The 17234-nt window shown below is 49.3% G+C and overlaps 2 protein-coding genes and 1 pseudogene across 3 annotated transcripts; 2 read left to right on the top strand and 1 right to left on the bottom strand.

The window, feature by feature from the left end:
• Nucleotides 1–1009: 1009 nt before the first annotated feature.
• PAQR7 (progestin and adipoQ receptor family member 7) lies at nt 1010–14977 on the bottom strand. 2 transcript variants are annotated; one of them, XM_063106430.1, is made up of 4 exons: nt 14944–14977; nt 7123–7205; nt 4406–4495; nt 1010–3093 (listed from the first exon to the last, which is right to left on the bottom strand). In XM_063106430.1, exons 3-4 carry the CDS (start codon nt 4490–4492, stop codon nt 1990–1992), a joined length of 1191 nt encoding a protein of 396 aa, XP_062962500.1. In that variant the 5' UTR covers nt 4493–4495; nt 7123–7205; nt 14944–14977; the 3' UTR covers nt 1010–1989. The 2 variants fall into 2 exon arrangements, with proteins under 2 accessions (XP_062962500.1, XP_062962502.1); XM_063106432.1 differs by lacking the exons at nt 7123–7205; nt 14944–14977 and having other exon boundaries at nt 1010–3058; nt 4406–4488.
• Nucleotides 10960–11301, top strand: LOC134383033 (small integral membrane protein 15-like; annotated as a pseudogene).
• Nucleotides 14740–16918, top strand: LOC134384086 (uncharacterized). The gene is made up of 2 exons (XM_063105723.1): nt 14740–15350; nt 16543–16918. The coding sequence occupies exons 1-2, from the start codon at nt 14740–14742 to the stop codon at nt 16916–16918; spliced, it is 987 nt and encodes a 328-aa protein (XP_062961793.1).
• Nucleotides 16919–17234: the final 316 nt, after the last annotated feature.

The raw sequence follows: 17234 nt of genomic DNA on the forward strand, positions 1-17234 counted from the left end.
CCCGAAAGGAAGCGGCGGAGCCGAGGCTCAGGTCCGCCGGCTCCAAAGTTGGGATCCTCGGCACTACCCTAAATGGTTACCAAACACGCGAGTTTGTGAATTACGTTTATAATTAAAAAAAAAAAAAAAAGCTAAGCGTAACTACGAAAACTAATGGAAGAGGATTTTAAAACGTTAAGTAAAAATGTGGAGTCAAGAACTAGCTTTCAATCCCCTTGTCATCGTTTACTCCGTGACCTTGGATTTTAAAAAGGCTCAAGTGTAGTAACGTTTGTAAATTCTGAAAGCCCCAAGGAAATGCAAAGATGCAGGCATCCCACCAGTTCTTCCATCCCTAATCACAGTCTCCATAGACGTAATATATGTTTATTATTACATCATTTTTATATGTTACATTTTAATATATATTAAAATATTTATTAATATATATTACATATGATATTAATATCATAAGGTCCCCAGCATATTGTAGCAGTGGAGTGTTATTTCTTATTTGGTTTTTTTTCTTATTTTACTTCCTGATTTTCTTTCATTGTACATACATTGCTTGTGTACTGTGGAAAAAGCAACATTATAAGAGTTAACATATAAAACACTCCGACTGAAGGAAAATCCAAAACATGAAATCTCTGTCAAATTATAAGGTGGGATTATATATTTTAAACATTCTTTTAACTACTTCCAAAACTTTAGTAATAAAACTGCCCCCTACTCCCTCGCCAGAAATATTTCATATATATGTATATATTATATATTTTATATAAATATAGAGTATACATGTGTGTATACACACATATACTCATATATACACACATATATAGTAGTATATGTAGTATATAAGGTCCCAACCCAATCCCCAGGCAAAGATAAAACAAGAACTGCTCTCCGCCACCCTGTGTGCACTCCCAGGGTCCCCAAGCTTCCTCTGGAAAACCTCCTCCAATACTGTGAGCAGGGCCCCCTCCGTGGGATAGGAGACAAAAAACAGAGAGGCAGCTGTTGTCACAGTCATTTTATTCCATCCAGGACATATCAGAGTCCAGACCAGCCCTAGCTCCAGCCCAACTGAACTCCTCCTTCAGTACTTCTGGACCTTTGCAGTTTTTTCCCCTCTGCCTGGAATACCCTTCCTATTCTTCACCTGCAAACTCCTATTCATTCTTCCCATCCCAAAACTCTGAGGGTCCTGGTCAGCACTGATTATTCCCTCCTCGGTGCTTTCCTTGACAATTCTTAAAGCCTTTATCATCCTGCATTAATCCATGGGGCCCAACTAGTAGCCTGCCTCTGAGCAGAGACCCAGAAAACACTGAATGGATAACTGAATCATGAACAAGGGAACTGGGGAGAAGCTAGAAACAGGCTGTGTGGGACACAGAGGCCATAGCTAGAAGATTTGGGGCTCACTGTCTGGGTTGGTGACTGATGGGCACTGGATGGGATCCATTTGCATCTGGCACAATCTCCTACCTTTGAGGGCTCTCTGCAGCTCCAGCATTCCAGGCTGGGGTTCAAGGGACAGTAAGATCCTGCACACACTTTGGGCCTGCCCCTTCCCCATCCACCAATGAAACCTGGGTAGAGGTGGGTTGCTGAGGCCTTCCCTGTCTCTCAGCTCAAATTTGACTCTGGCCTAAATCTTACCTGGCACCCAATCTGAAAGCCCCAAACCAGTGTCCTGACCCCAGCTGACCCCAGCCTCACCCCTAGTGAGGGCCAGTGGAAGGGCAAGCCAGGGTGACTCACACCTTTATCTGTTTCCCTCTCCCAGGGAAGGGACCTGGGGCAGGCCCAGGAGTGGACTCCCGCAGTTCCTGGCCAATCCCCAAATTCAAGTATGGGCCAGTGCTGCGCTTGGCAGTTGGGGCGTGCACAGAGTCACCGCGGGCCAGACACAAATGACTTTACCAGTCCTTGTTCCCATCTCAAGCCAAGACCAAACCCTTGTGCCCCCACTATATCTCCCTCCCTCCCCGCTGCCACCCTGCTTCACTTGGTCTTCTCGTTGAGTTTGCGCCGCACCAGCTGGCTCAAAAGGAATGCAGTGAGGACACTGCTACCCACAGTGAACAGGAAGAGGCCAGAGAAGTTGTGGGGCCAGTGGGTATGCAGAGGTTCATAGATGGGCCGCCGGGCCTCATAGTCCAGTGCCACAGCCTCCACCTGAGCCAGCGTGCACAGCACCAAGAAGACGTGGAAAAATTGGTGGCCCTGCCCAAAGACATGGCACCTGCCAGGGAACCAGCGCTCAGGCATGAAGGTAGAGAAGAAAGCAGCAGCCAGCAGAAAGAAGACCACCTGGCACTTGTGGTAGAGAAGAGCCGGGTCATCCGCGTCAGAGTAAGAGGACACCAAGATGCGGTGCACCACGGGGCTGATGTCCAGCGCATAGGCCAGAGCCGAGGGCACCTCCTGGCAGGTGCGGCCCAGCAGGCCTAGATTTTGGGTGTATTTGTTGTAGCAGGAGCCAGTGCAGGAAAGCCATGCGAGAAAGGCAGCCATGGGCAGGAAAATGCCTTGCACCTGGGCGTGCCAGGAAGGCTCAATGGCATAATAGAAATGCACGAGGGCACTGCCAAACTGGTACACAGCCACACCCACATAGTCCAAGAAGAAGAAGCTGTAATGCCAGAACTCGGACTTGGCCTGCAGGAGGTGAGCCAAGGCACTGAAGGAGAGGTAGGTGAAGGAGGCAAGGACAATGATGAAGAGGGGCAGGGCGTGTGGGTCTCCCCAGAAGTCCACAGTCCTCACAAAAACGGCCAGGCGCAGCAGCAATGCCAGCGCCGCCAGCAGGTGGGTCCACACGTTCACCGCCTCGTTGTGCTGCTGGAACAGTGTGCGGAAGTAGAAGCGCCAGGTTTGATGCAGCGGCCGGTAGCCCACATAGATGTACGGCTTCCAGAAGAGGGGCGGCACCTGAGCTCGGTCCACTGTGAACACAGGCTCTAGCTGAAGAGACGGCCGAGGCTCCTGGCCAAACTGCTGCAGACTGCGCAGGAAGTGGCTGAGCTTCTGGGCCACCGCCATGGCCATGTCTGTGGGCCTAAGCAGGGAACTGGGAGAGAGGCCAGAGCAAGAAAAGTCCGGGACCTAGTGTCTTCCAGCAGCAGTTGGCAGGGGGGTCCTTATGTCCACGTCTTACTCCCCCCTCCCACACCTTTATCCTTACTGGGTTTAAGAAGAGAGGAGTCATCCCAGGAAAAGCTCAGCTCTGACCTCATGGGAGCAAAGATCCTTTTGTTCCCTGATGTACCCCAAGTACCTAGAACAGTGCCTGACCCATAGTAGGTGCTCAATGAATGTTTGAGGAATGCATTCATTAATAGGGCTCCCTGCCTCATTCATTTCCTCTGCAGTCTGGCTCCACGGCGTAGCTGCAGCTGTTTTATCTCCTAAAGTACAGATCTGGCCATGCTGAACATATGAGGACAGGCTTTTTCAGCCTTTGTTTGTGCCACCAGCAGTGTTCACCTGGTAGTGACAATGACCTTTCTAACAGACCTGCTTCCTGTACTTATAGAGGCAAAGTGGCCTTCGGAATGGCCAGGGTTTCCCACTGACCCTCCATTATCCCACATGATCTGGTCCCTGCTATCTTCTTCAGTCTATTGTTCAACCACAGTGTACTTCAAATCCAGTCACAGCCTCACTGAACCCTTGGGACTGCTGTTTCACATGTCTATAGCTTTGCACAAGGTGTCCCCTCTGCCTGAGAGATTTTCCTCATCTTGCATAGTTGGTAAACTCCTATTCATCCCTCAAAACCCACTTCCTCTGTGATGCTTTCCCTGGCCCTCTGAACCTGCTATGATGACCCCTCTACTTGAATACCTACCATCAGACCATCCTTTGATCATTTAACACTTCTCGTGGGCATTGCAATTATTAATGTGAGCTCATTGAGGGTAGGCAGTTCATCTTATTTTGCAAACCCTGGTGCTTAGCAAGGAGCTGGCACTCGATGTTTGCTGAATGGAAGAACAACATAACTGTATCTGGTAATACTTCATACCCTTCAAGGCCCAATTCAAAAAGTCACTTTTTTCCTGAAAGTTCCCAGCTAACAATTGATCCTATAAAAACAGCCCTTTCTCTCAGCCACACCTCCACTCTGAAGTTCCTCCCTCCACAACCCATAGTTGCTAATTCCTAATAAATCAAACCTCTTACCCTGGCGTTCAAGGCTCTTATAGGCTGCTCCTATCCTCGTTTCCCCCCAGCCCCAGTGTCACACCCTGTGCCAACTTCATTTCCCTGCAGTGAAATCCTTCAAGGCCAGTACAAGCCACCACCTCTAGGGGACCTCCTTACCCCGCCCCCAATTTTCCCCTGACCTATAAGGGGTTATACAATTTAGCCTTTAAAATACATTCATTCATTCATTCACTTAGCAAACACTTACTGAGCCTTTCTTTGCCTCAGACCCTGTGCTGGATCCAAGGGAGAGCAAAGTGGAAAAGAATTGGATCACTGCCCTCAGGAACTTCATGATCTGTAGAGGTTACAGAAAGGAAAATAAATCACAGCCAATGCTTACACATCACTTGCTATGTGCCAGGCACTGTTTTAAGCACTTTATGTGTAATTAACTCATTTACACTTCGTAACAACACTGTGAGGTAGATAGTGTCATTATTCCCATTTTCCAGATAAGGAAATTGAGGCACAGAGAAGTTAAGTACGTTGCTCACCCACCTAGCCAGCAAGTGGCAGAGGCATGCTCTGAACTCAGTCTGTGCTCTTAACCACTACCCTAAACTGCCCTTTGCAAGAAATGGTGGAAAGTGCTATTAATCATTTCATAATTATATACTGTTTTGCCTGGCACCAGTTGCATAGCTCAGACTCATCACCACTCATTGTGTTATTCATTAACTCAACTATATATTAAAAAACCTGCCAGATGATTCTGCCCCAGCAAATAAATGCCCTCCAACAAGCTTGCTGGACTCAGTCCAGGTTTTCTGTCCATCGTTCATCAGATACCTATTGCAACTACCTTTGCACTAGTCACTGTATGAGGCAAAGAAATTCGGAAAGGATAAGGCATCCATGTTCTCTGCCACCAGTGCCACAGTGATCACACCCCACACCACCCAAATAACTCACACAAAGTCCAAGTAAATGCAGGTACTTGCTATGCAGAGGCAGTATCAAGACTAGCCCCCAAGTCCCCACTACCTCCACCCCCCACCTGACTTGCATGTCTAAGTTCCTCCTGCATTAGCATACTGGAGTTAGCTCTTGTCCCTGGCCTTTTCTAGTCCAGGGGGGAAGCAGGGCTTAAATAAGGGGTGCTACTTACGACCACAGGGGAGTACAGGACTCTTCTACTTCCTGTTCCCCAAAGAGTCTGGCACTGGGAGGCTTAGGAAGCAGACCTTGCTGATGGACTCATTAAATGAGCCACTTCCATCCAAAGCACAAGAACCCCCCTGGCCTGCCTTGCTGGCTGGAGAGCCAGAGCTGGATTTCTTCCTCTCCTCAAAACAGGCTGGGTTTCAGTCTCAACAATCTGACCTCCACCCTTGTCCACAACTTTGTCTTCCCAACTAGGAACCTCAGGAGGCCAGAAAAGACCTCTGAAAGTATCTTGTGCAGCTCCCTGATTTTATATTAAGGAAATATATTTTTATATTAAGAGCCCAGAGACAGGAAGGCCTTGCCCAGAGTTGTCCAACCCACCATGGGGGCAAGGACCAGGGCATGATAAAGCTCGATGGTGCCCTGTGGACACCTAGTTCCTAAGTCCCTGTGATCTATCAAGTCCAGTTCTATGCTCCATATACCACTCTTGGAACTTTCCCAAGGCATAACAGCACATTAAAGGCTCTTAGAAGTCCTGCAGCAAAAAAGTCTGCTTAGCTTTGTTGAGCCTACATTTGCCAAGCTTACATGACCACGGCTTCTTTCCCAGTAATAATCATACTATAAAACCAGCTGAAGTAATAAATGTTTACTGTATGTTCCCTCTTTACAGCCTTGTTGCAATTCTCATAACTTGCCTGTGAGATAGGTATTATTATGTCCATTTTGTTGTTGCAGATAGTGAATTTCAGAGAGGTTAACAGCTCCTTACCCAAAGTCACAGAGAAAGAGAGAGTGCCATTATGAAGCCAGGTGGTGGAGCCAGGATTTGGACTCAGCTCTCTGAGTGCAGAGCACAGACCCTCTTAGCCACTCTACAGCTGCCCTGCCTCCTGTCACACCTGTCTGCATCCCACACGATGACTTTGGAAAAGACTGCTCTAAAGCAGGCAGCCAGCTCCTTTCCTATCAATTATTTGCTTAGGCTTCTAGCAACTCATCCTCAGTTGCCAGTTACCCACCTGCTCTGCACCTGTGAAGCCCTGACTCACAGCTACCTCCTCCAGTGGGTGGACAGTGCTCGCTCACAACCCCTCCTCCCCCAGACACAGTGAGCCCTAAAGACAGAACCCCAAGGCAACACACTAGGATGACAGAGATCCTGCTGCCCTATTTCCTTTAGACCTTAGCCAGAGGCCCCATTCCATTTATATAGGTCTATTTTCAAAATTAGTTCCCATCTCCTGGATGGAGATGGACTTCATGGAAAGGGACCCTGAATCCAGGAGAAAGGAGGGAGCAGGGGCAGGGGTCAAGCCTGAACCAGAAGGATGATGGTGGGTATCCAGGGGGCACCATCAGAGCATTGTCTGAGTAATCTGCCCAGCAGGCTGCCAGGCTCTGCCTGTTCCAGGCAGTCCAGCCCAGCCTGGGACACCTCCACAGGCCCCCTCCATGCCTCTCAAATTGCACTGGGTACCTGGGGGTTTCTCTCAAGCCTGGAGGCTGATGACTTCTGAGGGACTGGGCATATCTGCCAGATGCCAAGCACTGGGTGGTACTTCCACAGGTGAGGGTCCCTAGGGGTGTGGCTTCCAGGAACTGGAGGTATCTTGTGTGATGTCACCAGAGGGTGGGGCTAAAGACCACATACCACACCTCTCTCTTCTCCCCATCACCACTCCCATTTGTGAAATCCAAGCTAAACTGTGTCCCCTCCTAGCCAGGACTCCATTGCAGAAAGAAGTTCACCATTAACCTCTGCATGAGACATATGAGGAAACTGAGGGCTGGCTGAAAAGTTTGACTTACCCAAGATCACACAGCAAAGCAAGGGCAGAGCTGGGCAGGGCCTGGTTGATGGATGTTAGCCAAACTTGGTTGACTCCCGTCTCCTACTCAGTGGAAATGAGAATGGAAGGAAGTTAGAAGTAAAGCAGAAAGTGGACACTATAAAAGCTCATGAAGGAGATGGATGTCAGATTTGGACAAACCAGGTTTGATTCCTGATTCCATAACATACTAGCTGTGTGACCTCAGGCAAGTGACTCACCTTCTCTGATCCTTAGCTCCATGGGAATTACATTACTATCTACCTCATAGATTGCTGCAAAGATTAAATTTATTAGAACTAAGTTTTAGCACAGTTTAGGGACTCAATAAGTGATTGGTATTATTATTATTATTAATAGTAGTAGTATTTGAAATATCCTGGGCTGGCCAGTTACCTCAGTTGGTTGGAGCATGGTGCTGATAACACCATGGTCCGGGGTTTGAGCCAGGGTCCTGTACTGGCCAGCCATTAAAACAAAACCAAAAAGTATTGGTTAAAAAAAAAGCAACATTAAATATCCCCAGCCTGAGAGATTTGCCTGGGGCTATCTAAAAAACTCAGTCCTCTTTTAGCCCTCAATAGCTAGTTCCACTAGATTTGGGGGCCTTGGGAAGTTAACTGTGTTGTCTTAAACATTTATCTATTCTCTGATGGTGAATTTAATGACCAGGATGAAATTTGGCTGAAGTTTGGACTTCTGAGGACACTGATCTTATTTAATAACTAAATTGTTCTCAGCAAAGACCATTCAGAGTAACCTCTGTTGATTCAAAGAACCCTGAAAACTGGCACTTGCTCATAGGCCAAGAGCAGGAAAGCACAGGAGGGTAAACTGTGTTAGCGAGTAATCCAGAATGCACGTGGCTTGGCCTGGACATGTCTGCAGGAAGTATGGGAGTTTTGTGGGCTGGCTGATCCTCACAATTGAGATCTTCAGTGCTCCAGGGGGAATGCCTCTGTTAGTCTGAGCATCTCCTTCCTCCCCTCCCCTGCTCTCCCACTTCCCAGCCTTCCCCATACACAGCCTCCTTTTCCCCTCTTTAACTCTCTCTTCAACCAAGTCTTGTCACCCCTAGTTCCTCCTGGTCTCCACCTGATACACACTGGCAAAGGTTCCCATAATACCCCCAAATAGAAGACCAGGTAGTGGGGACGCAGTAGAAAATGATCTTTGGAGACGGAGAGTCCTGGACTACCCCCATCCCACAGATTTCACTCAGGGCTTACTACATGCCAGCCACACCACTCACTGGGGCTGGGGCACATGGGGAATGAGCAGACAAGCTACCCAAGTAGCAACCCTAGAGAACTGGAGAGAGCCACTGCCTCAAGGGTGGGCGTCCATCGCTCACCTCCAGCAGACTGGTTCAAGAGAAGCCACTTTTATGGGATTTCAGGTCTGGAACTTACCAGCTGTGTGACTTTGTGAAAGTCCCTTAACTTGCCTGAGCTTGTTTCCCCAGTTATCATCACAGGATAAAAATAACTACCTCTTGCGCTCTTGTGAAAGCAAAACAAAGTCATGCCTGCTAGGTGCTGGCTCCGGCAGTTGTTGGCTCCACCATTCCTGTTGGCTTCTCCTCAATCCTTGTGTGACCTTGGACAAGTCCCTTCCCCACTTGGCCCTGTTTCTTCAAATGTCAAAAAAGAGTGAGGCTTCCGGTCAAGATGGCAGAATAGACGGTCCCCAGTGTCACTCTCTCTCACAAATCAAACAATTTACAACTATTAAAAAGCAACGACAGCCAAGCTGGGGCCACTAGAGCTCGAGGGAAGAGGAGGAGAGACCTACGGAGTGCACGTAGGTGGGAGAAGTCACGATGAAAGAAAGAAAAAACTGCTCTGGCCGTTTCAAGCCCTGGCCAAGTCCAGGCTGCACTGCTGAGGGCACAGAGAAGGAGCTGGCAAAAGCCGCAGCTGTGCCCTTCAGATGAAGTTGCATGGAGGCAGCAGGGGAGAAGAGGGCCATGGTGGCCCTCAGGCTAGCAAGACCACTAATAGGGTTCCCATGGACCCACATAGGAGTGAAGAGCCAGAACAAATGAAAAAAAGGAGCCACTCAGAGGCTGGTGAGAGCGCACGGCCGTCCCATGGGAAGTCTGCAGCGTGGGCAGAAGGGGAGATGGGCCCAGCAGGGGAACACTGGGGCACAGCAAGGACAGCTGATCTGCCCCCCAATCAGCGCAGGACCACTCAGAGGAGACTGGTCAGGAATATACAATTGCATGGGGTGCAATTTGATGAAAAGACTCAGGCCCAGACCAGAGTTTCTACACAACCCAAATGCACTGGGTCTCGAGAGCCAGAAGGACCTATAAAGTCAACCATTAAAACCTGAGCTGCACAAAAAGCCTTTCCCAGGGAATCAGCAGCAAAGTAGCAATTTAGCTCAACCACAGAGCTCAGTACTGGTTCACCAAGAAGTTCCCCCATTTCAGAATTAAGCAAAGGACAAATTAGTTCCAGCCCAGAGAGTTTAAGTGGTGGGAATAGCAAATAATCCAACACAGAAATAAAGAAGAAACAGTACCCACAACCAGTTTCGTATTAACTCGTAAAGGTCTCATTTCACTAAAGAACACCCATAACAGCTAGAAGGACTGGAAGTCCCCTGGGCTACCAAGCCAGAAAGGGGGTAGGGTTGGTGGCCTCAGCCATGTACCACGACACCCACAACCAATCCCAAGGGTGGGGGACGAGGGCCTCGGCCACGCCCCCGACCACGCGCAGCCTGACCAGCAGGGACCAGCAGGGACCCGCGGAGCCGCCACAGGCAGGGACCGCCACAGGCAGGGACCGCCACAGGCAGGGACCGCCACAGGCAGGAACCGCCACAGGCAGGAACCGCCCCAGGCTCTCCCAGCCGGCGTGGTGCGGGGGCCTCAGGCCTTGGCCGGGCCCCCTCCGCCACACCCGTAGCAGGCCCAGCGACGACCACCAAGCCAGGGCAGTGAGGGGCCTCGGCCACGCCCCCTGGCTCGCACAGCCAGCCCAGCAGCGACCACCGAGCCGCCGCCGAAACCGCGCCAGGCTCTCCCAAAGCGGGGCGGTGGGGGGCCTGGGCCTCGATCACTGCGCCCCCCACACAGCCGCAGCCAGCCCAGCGGCGACCACAGAGCCGCCGCAGGAAGCGCCCCGGGCTCCCGAGCTGGGGCGGTGGGGGCAAGGGCTTCAGCCACACCCCCTGACATCTGCACCCAGCCCGGCAATGACCAAGCCACCGCTGGAAGCCCCCGGTCTTCCCCCCTGTGGAATGAGGGGGTGCCACAGGCCCCAAGCCCGTTCTGCTCCTTCCTCCTCCTTCCATCCCATTTCCTTCCCCTTTCCCCTCTCCCTCTCCCTCCCAACTGCTCCACAACAACATCCTAGAATGTAAAAGATAATATTAATAAAATCACATTTTCTTAAAAAAAAAAAAAGTCAATTCACTAGTAACTTCAAAGGGCCCTTGCGGCCCTGGGAAATTCCAACAGGATTTGGTTTTGTCCCCCTGAGCAGCGGAGGTGGCCGCGGTGAGGGCGGCGCACGGTGTGGCGGGGCCCACCCGGATCCCCGGACCCCGGATTCCGCGAGCCCCGCCCAGCCCGCGGCAAGACCAGGAGCCCGCGCTGGGCAAGGCTGCGGGGCCGGGGGAACGGGGCCCCACGGGCCTGCAGCACGCTGAGGAATCTAAACCTTCTCTCAGAAGTGTCCGACAGAACTAATGAAGACACACAACCCAGGGTCATCTGAAATTGTGACTGGCTCACTAATAATCCCAGGGCAAAGTTAGAGGTCACTGCTCAAGCATAAGTTTTCCTCAGACTGTTCCAAAGATGTTTGAAACAAAGGCTTGGGCTGAGTATGCTGTGGAATGGGCTGCAAAGGACCCACGTGGCTTCTTACAACAGTTATTTTGACCCTTACTCCGCTGTCCCTAGCAAGTGCTGTACTGTCCTGGAAATTAGCCAAGATGATTGAAGCCAGGGAAAAAGAGCAAAAGAAGAAACAAAAACGTCAAGAAAATATTGCAAAAGCTAAACGACTAACAAGGATTTAAAAAATGGACGGGCTCTGCAACCAGAGGAAACTCATTTGGAAAATTATGCAGCTTTGAAAGAACCCACTAAGATTCCTTTGGATTTCATGACAGTATTACTATTTCATAAACGAAATCTGACCATATGAAAGAATACTGTAACTTTTAGGCTTGGGAATAGAAGTTTGTTATCTATTGAAAGTTATTGTAAATTAGGCCAGCCCGTGGCTCACTTGGTAGAGTGCAGTGCTGATAACACCAAGGCCACGGGTTCGGATCCTATATAGGGATGGCCGGTTTGCTCACTAGCTGAGCGTGGTGCTGACACCACCAAGCCAAGGGTTGAGATCCCCTTACCGGTCATCTTTTTTTTAAAAAAAAAAAAAGGAAGTTATTGTAAATTAGCATTTAGAAAGGTACAAATTCTTTTTTATAACTGATTTAGTCATTTGCCATTTAGCAGCTTACATATTGCAATGAAAACATCCTGTGGAGAAAAATGACTTTAGATTATGAACTGTATTCACCTAAAGGTTTAAAATGGGATCCTGTTCTGGACAAAGGAAATTAAGAATGTTAAAGTCAGAATTTTCCTCTCTGAGGTGAAAAGTATGCTTTGGCTTAAGAGAGATACAGTATATTAATCATACCTCTTTTATCGTTATTGCTTATTTGTTGGAATAGAATCTTTTCTGCCTTTCTCAAAGCAAAATAATATTGAGTACTTCTATTTTCTCCATTTTTCTGATTTTAACCTTTGAGACCGTGGTAATTATCAAGACATTCTGCATTTTTGAAACCTAATCTTATAAAGAATTCTCTTATCCTGACTAGAATATCCACCTACTGGATGTAACAGCTTTTGTACTTATGAGCTGCCATTTTCTTAGAGGTGACTTGTTGAAAATAGTAACACTATTATTTAAAGCTTGCAGTAAAAATACCAAACACTGTAGTACCTTGTAGTACAGGTTTATATGTACCTGTAGTAGCCAGTTTATTCACTTACTATGTAGAACTGTAAAATATTTAAAATGTCTTAACACATAATTTGCTGGTTATATAGACACCACTTTTGCTTTTTATTCCATTCTTCTTTTTAACTCATGTGGTAGTGATGTCCTATACTTTTTGATCCAACAAGTTCAAAGTGAAAATTAAAATTTCAAATTTCTTTTAAAGAACTTTTTTTTTTTTTTTTTAAAAGATGACCAGTAAGGGAGTCTTAACCCTTGGCTTGGTGTTGTCAGCACCACGCTCTCCCAAGTGAGTCATGGGCCAGCCCTTTTAAAGAACTTTTAAAGAGTAACAGTTAAGTCATATTTCATAAGTGGTAAAGAAAGACTTAAAGTTTGGAATAATTTTATTTGGCATAGTTGCACTTGGGTGAAAGGAATAAATTATGTCAAAATGAGAATGTGCCATAATTAGAAGTAAAGATCTAAAGGGTGTTTCTTTTTTTTTCTTTCTTTTTTTTTTTTTTCAAAAAGATGACCGGTAAGGGGATCTTAACCCTTGACTTGGTGTTGTCAGCACCACGCTCAGCCAGTGAGCGAACCGGCCATCCCTATATGGGATCCGAACCCGGGGCCTTGGTGTTATCAGCACCGCACTCTCCCGAGTGAGCCACGGGCCGGCCCTAAAGGGTGTTTCTTTCAGTCAAATAGTATAACTGGAACTTTTTGCTTTTAAACGTGGCTTTTATAAATGCATGGTCCAGTAATTTTATTCACTGTCAGTACTTAATAGCTTATTAATGTTTTCTGCACCTCTGATAATGAATTTTCAGTTACAGAAAATTGTCCAACTCTAATTTAAAAATAAAACTAGATATTGAAATAAGTTTGGTACTTTAAAAAAAAAGAAATTCCAACAATATTTATTTTAGGCCTACTATGTGCAATGCGCTGGAGCTTCGGCAGTGAACAGAGCAGTTTAAAATATTGCCCTGAGGTAGCCAGTTATCTCAGTTGATTAGAGCTTGGTGTTACAACACCAAGGTCAAGGGTTCAGATCCCCATACTGGCCAGCCACCAAAAAAATTTTAAAAGCGAATAATAATAATAATAATAAAACACTGCCCTCATAGAACTAACAGCCCACGAAATTAATACTTGAGGATAGCACCTTAATGCACCTGTGCCCTCTTGGAGCTTATAGCCTAACTAAATAACATCTATTATAAGTATTATTTGGTTATAATTTCACTTTCTCTTTTTCCTCCTTCCTGGATTGCAAAATATTTACTGTTGCTTTTCTGGGCCCTGATTATTCAGCATATTCTCTTATAGACAACTTTATGTGGCCCTAGAAAGCAAAGTCTAATCTCATTAGATAAAAATAAGCATAAATATTGGAGTTGTCAGAGGTAAACCCTCTCGAAGTTTCCTGATGAGGACAACACAATATGGCAGAGACTGAACTATAATTAGACTAGGCACAACATTAGTAATTTATAGCGACCTGCTGTTTACCAAGAACTTTCATACACATTTCATCTCTCCCTCACGACTCTCTGAATCTGAGGCAGGACGGCACAGCACATCTGACTCCAGAACCATTGCTCTTCCCTTTATCCACCATGGTCAACTCCCAGGCACCCCAGCGGGTGGCCACATGTTATACAAAAAAGTTTTCATCCCTGGCTGGCCTCCGGATCTCTCAGCACCTGGGTCACCTCCCTTGATGCAAACCAATGCTCCAACTCAGACCAATGTGTTTAAAGAAAAAGTCCTTCCATGTCTTCCAAAACTGAACAGAAACCATTTTTGGTTTTTTTGTAACTGCACTTTGGGCCTCCATTTGTACTAAAAATGTGATCAGAATGAAATAAGTAAGTCTTAAAGAAATGTTTCCATGGAGCTCAGATTCACAACTGCTCTGAGAAGGGGGATCTGGGAGGAGGAAAGCAGGCCTAGAGAGGTTGGGTGAGCTGGCCACAGTCACCCAGCATAGGGCACAGAAAAGGGACCTGAGCCTCACTGCTGACTGGCAAGGGCCCCTCTGGGCCCTGATGCTGGAGAGGGGCAGCCTCTCACCAAGAGGGTCCAGAGGTGGTGCAAGCCCCAGGAAGGGAGGCTGAGTCCCTCTCCCATAGGACTTCAAACATGGGCCCTGAGCTGTGTTACCCACATGCAGCAGGTTGTGATAATCCTTCAAACTCCAAGGCCTTGGCCTGACCTAGCCCTGCAGGCCTTTGGGGACTGCCCCAGGGAAACCTCTGGGGTCCTCAATGCCTGCAGGCGAGGCAAGGGCTGTGGGAGGTGTGCAGCCCTCTCGTCCCTTTTCTTCGCTGAGTGGGGGAAACTCCCATGTTCCCCTGACACCAGGGGAGGTTTCTCCATTCCAAGTGACCTAGGCTGCTTGGGGCTTTGGAGCAAGAGCCCCTCTCCGCTTCCAGCAGTAGTATCCCCACTGTTCCAGGTTCCCCAACTGGGACCCCCTCACAGCCCTCAGTTCTGGGCACTACCACCCTTCTGGCCCACAGTATCACCTAGATTCCTCCTCCAGGAAGCAGCGAGCTCTCTGCCTCTGCTCCTCCAGGGCAGCTGCCTGCCTTCCCAGCCGCCCCCGACAGATGCGCTCCCGGTCCACCATCTCCCTGTCTCTAGCCTTCCCCTTCCCCGTGGTGCTCCCGCTTGCTGTGCTCCCCCACAGACAGGACATGCCGTCTTTCGGCCGCTCCATCCTCACCGTCTGCCTTCCTCCTCAGCCCCGCCCCCGCCCCGCGCCCCCTTCCCGTTCCCGCGCACTCCCGGCGCCGCTCCACGCGGCCCCATACCTGCGGCCCGAGCAGAGCTGGGAGGGCCTCCGCGTCCCGGCAGATAAAGGGCGGCCGGGCAGAGGCCCCGCCCCGCGCCGGGGGAGGGCGGGCGGCCACCGCGGGTGTCCCAGGCTGCCGCCGCCTCCCGGGGCCCCACGCCCCCGCCTGAGCGTTGCGCAAGCAGCTCTCCCCACCACATCCACGTGTTGCACGCGCAGGCGAGAGGGGTCGCCCGCACCAGCAACGACGGAGTCGTGGGACTTCCTGTGGTCACTGTGCATTTGGGAAACGGAGGCCCAGAGAGCAGACGCGATGGCCCAGGTTCCTCCGCTCAGCCGTGGGGCGGTGGAGGCTCCAGATGAGGTTTCACTACTTCTGGACGACTGGAACCAGCAGCTCCAGCTCCTGGGCCTAGCTGACCTGGGGTGAGTGGGGGACAGTGGGAGCAGGAGGGTGGACTGGTTTCTCAGCTAGTGCCCCGGCCCAGCCAAGCTCTCACTTAAGCCACACAGCCCACCCCTCACAAGGCTACTTGTGGTCGACCTTCCCCATCTTAATATCTCTGCTTGGGGAGCTCCAATCAGTTAAATCTCCGTTACCCATGTAGATAGGAAAAGTAGCATAGAAAAGCCTCTTTTTTTTTTTTTTTTTTTTTGTCTTTTTTTTGTGACCGGTAAGGGGATCGCAAACCTTGGCTTGGTGTCGTCCGCACCGCGCTCAGCCAGTGAGCGCACCGGCCATCACTATATAGGATCTGAACCCGCGGCGAGATCGCCGCTGCGCTCCCAAGCGCTGCACTCTCCCGAGTGCGCCACGGGGCGGCCAATGAAAAGCCTCATTTAGAAGAGAGAAGGTACAGGGAAAAGCCTCATTTAAAAGAGAGAAGGTAAAGGAAATGAAAACAAGGACGTTGTGGAGAAAATAGTCTACATAATGGAATATATTCTATCATAGTCAATAAAAATTAAAAACTTGGATTCAGCTTCCATTTGTGGAACACCTGCTCTGTGCAGGGCTCGTGTTTGTTTGTTTTTTTTTAAAGATGACCGGTAAGGGGATCTTAACCCTTGACTTCGTGTTGTCAGCACCACGCTCCCCCAAGTGAGCTAACCGGCCATCCCTATATAGGGATCTGAACCTGTGGCCTCGGTGTTATCAGCACCGCACTCTCCCAGCACTGCACTCTCCCAAGTGAGCCACGGGCCGGCCCCCCAGGGCTCATTTTTTTTTTTTTTTTTTTTTTTTTTTTTGTCGTTTTTTCGTGACCGGCACTCAGCCAGTGAGTGCACCGGTCAGTCCTATATAGGATCCGAACCCGCAGCGGGAGCGTCACCGCGCTCCCAGCGCAGCACTCTACCAAGTGCGCCACGGGCTCGGCCCCAGGGCTCATTTTTAAAGCTACCGTTTATTAAGCCCTTGCTGTGTGTGGAGCGGTGAGCTAAACAGTTGCTGTGACTTCCTCCTTTGGTCCAGACAAGTCTATAAAGAATGTACTATAATTAACCCATTTTACAAATTGGGAAACTGAGGCTCAGACAGGTGACAAGGGACTTTTATAGTATCTCATTTGAGCCTCTTGTATTCCTTTGAAATGACTGTGATAACCCCCCTCAGCAGAAAGAAGCTGGAGGCGTCCTGGGGTGTCCTGGGATCAGGAGGAGACATCATAGGCCCCTGGCTGTGGAAATGCATCTGCCCCCAACAAGGGGGTCTGCGGGTGGGAGACCCTGCAGCAACTGTCTCCAGGGCAGTGGACACAAGAGTGCCCAGGTCACACGTTCTGGGTCCACCTCAGATTTCAGCCTCAGCAGTGGAGGACAGTGCCCCGGATGTGGACCCCAGCCCCACCCCAAGCACCCAGCGTGCATCCCTCCACTTTCCTGCCTCAGGGCTCTCTGAAGCTGTGGGGGCTGCTCAGCCTGCTGGTTTGGATGCAGACCAGAGGTGCAGGCAGTTAACATGCTGGGAACAGTCCTTGTCCAGTGGTGTCTGAGAGCTGATGGAGAAAGCCCCAAGTCTTGTCAAAGGAAGACAATTCATTTTGTATGCTGTCAGGCTCCTGGAATCCAGGCTCCATCACCTAAAGCAGCCACCTGGAAAACACTTTCTCAAGTGCTTTGCCTCCTTCCTGTCTCACTCTATGTCCCAGGACCACCTCCCAAACAAACTGCTTGCACCTAAGTCTCTGTCCTAGGCCCTGCTTTGGGAAAAACCAGACCAAGACTTCCAGGAAAGCGCCTACCCCACCCCACCCCACCCACAACCCTGCCAAATAGGAAAAAGAGTTGGCTTTAAACCCCTGCCAAGCC

The sequence above is a fragment of the Cynocephalus volans genome, chromosome 8, assembly GCF_027409185.1.
Source record: "Cynocephalus volans isolate mCynVol1 chromosome 8, mCynVol1.pri, whole genome shotgun sequence".
Taxonomy (NCBI): domain Eukaryota; kingdom Metazoa; phylum Chordata; class Mammalia; order Dermoptera; family Cynocephalidae; genus Cynocephalus; species Cynocephalus volans.

Bases quoted from the DNA above. Each gene is read 5' to 3' on its own strand.
- PAQR7 (XM_063106430.1), bottom strand. From the start codon at position 4,492: ATGAAGTTCCTGAGGGCAGTGATCCAATTCTTTTCCACTTTGCTCTCC. The intron at 3,094-4,405 runs GTAAGTGTTTGC...GGAAGACACTAG, and splicing joins CTGAGGCAAAGAAAGGCTCA to GTCCCGGACTTTTCTTGCTC.
- LOC134384086 (XM_063105723.1), top strand. From the start codon at position 14,740: ATGCGCTCCCGGTCCACCATCTCCCTGTCTCTAGCCTTCCCCTTCCCC. The intron at 15,351-16,542 runs GTGAGTGGGGGA...CCCCCTCAGCAG, and splicing joins CTGGGCCTAGCTGACCTGGG to AAAGAAGCTGGAGGCGTCCT.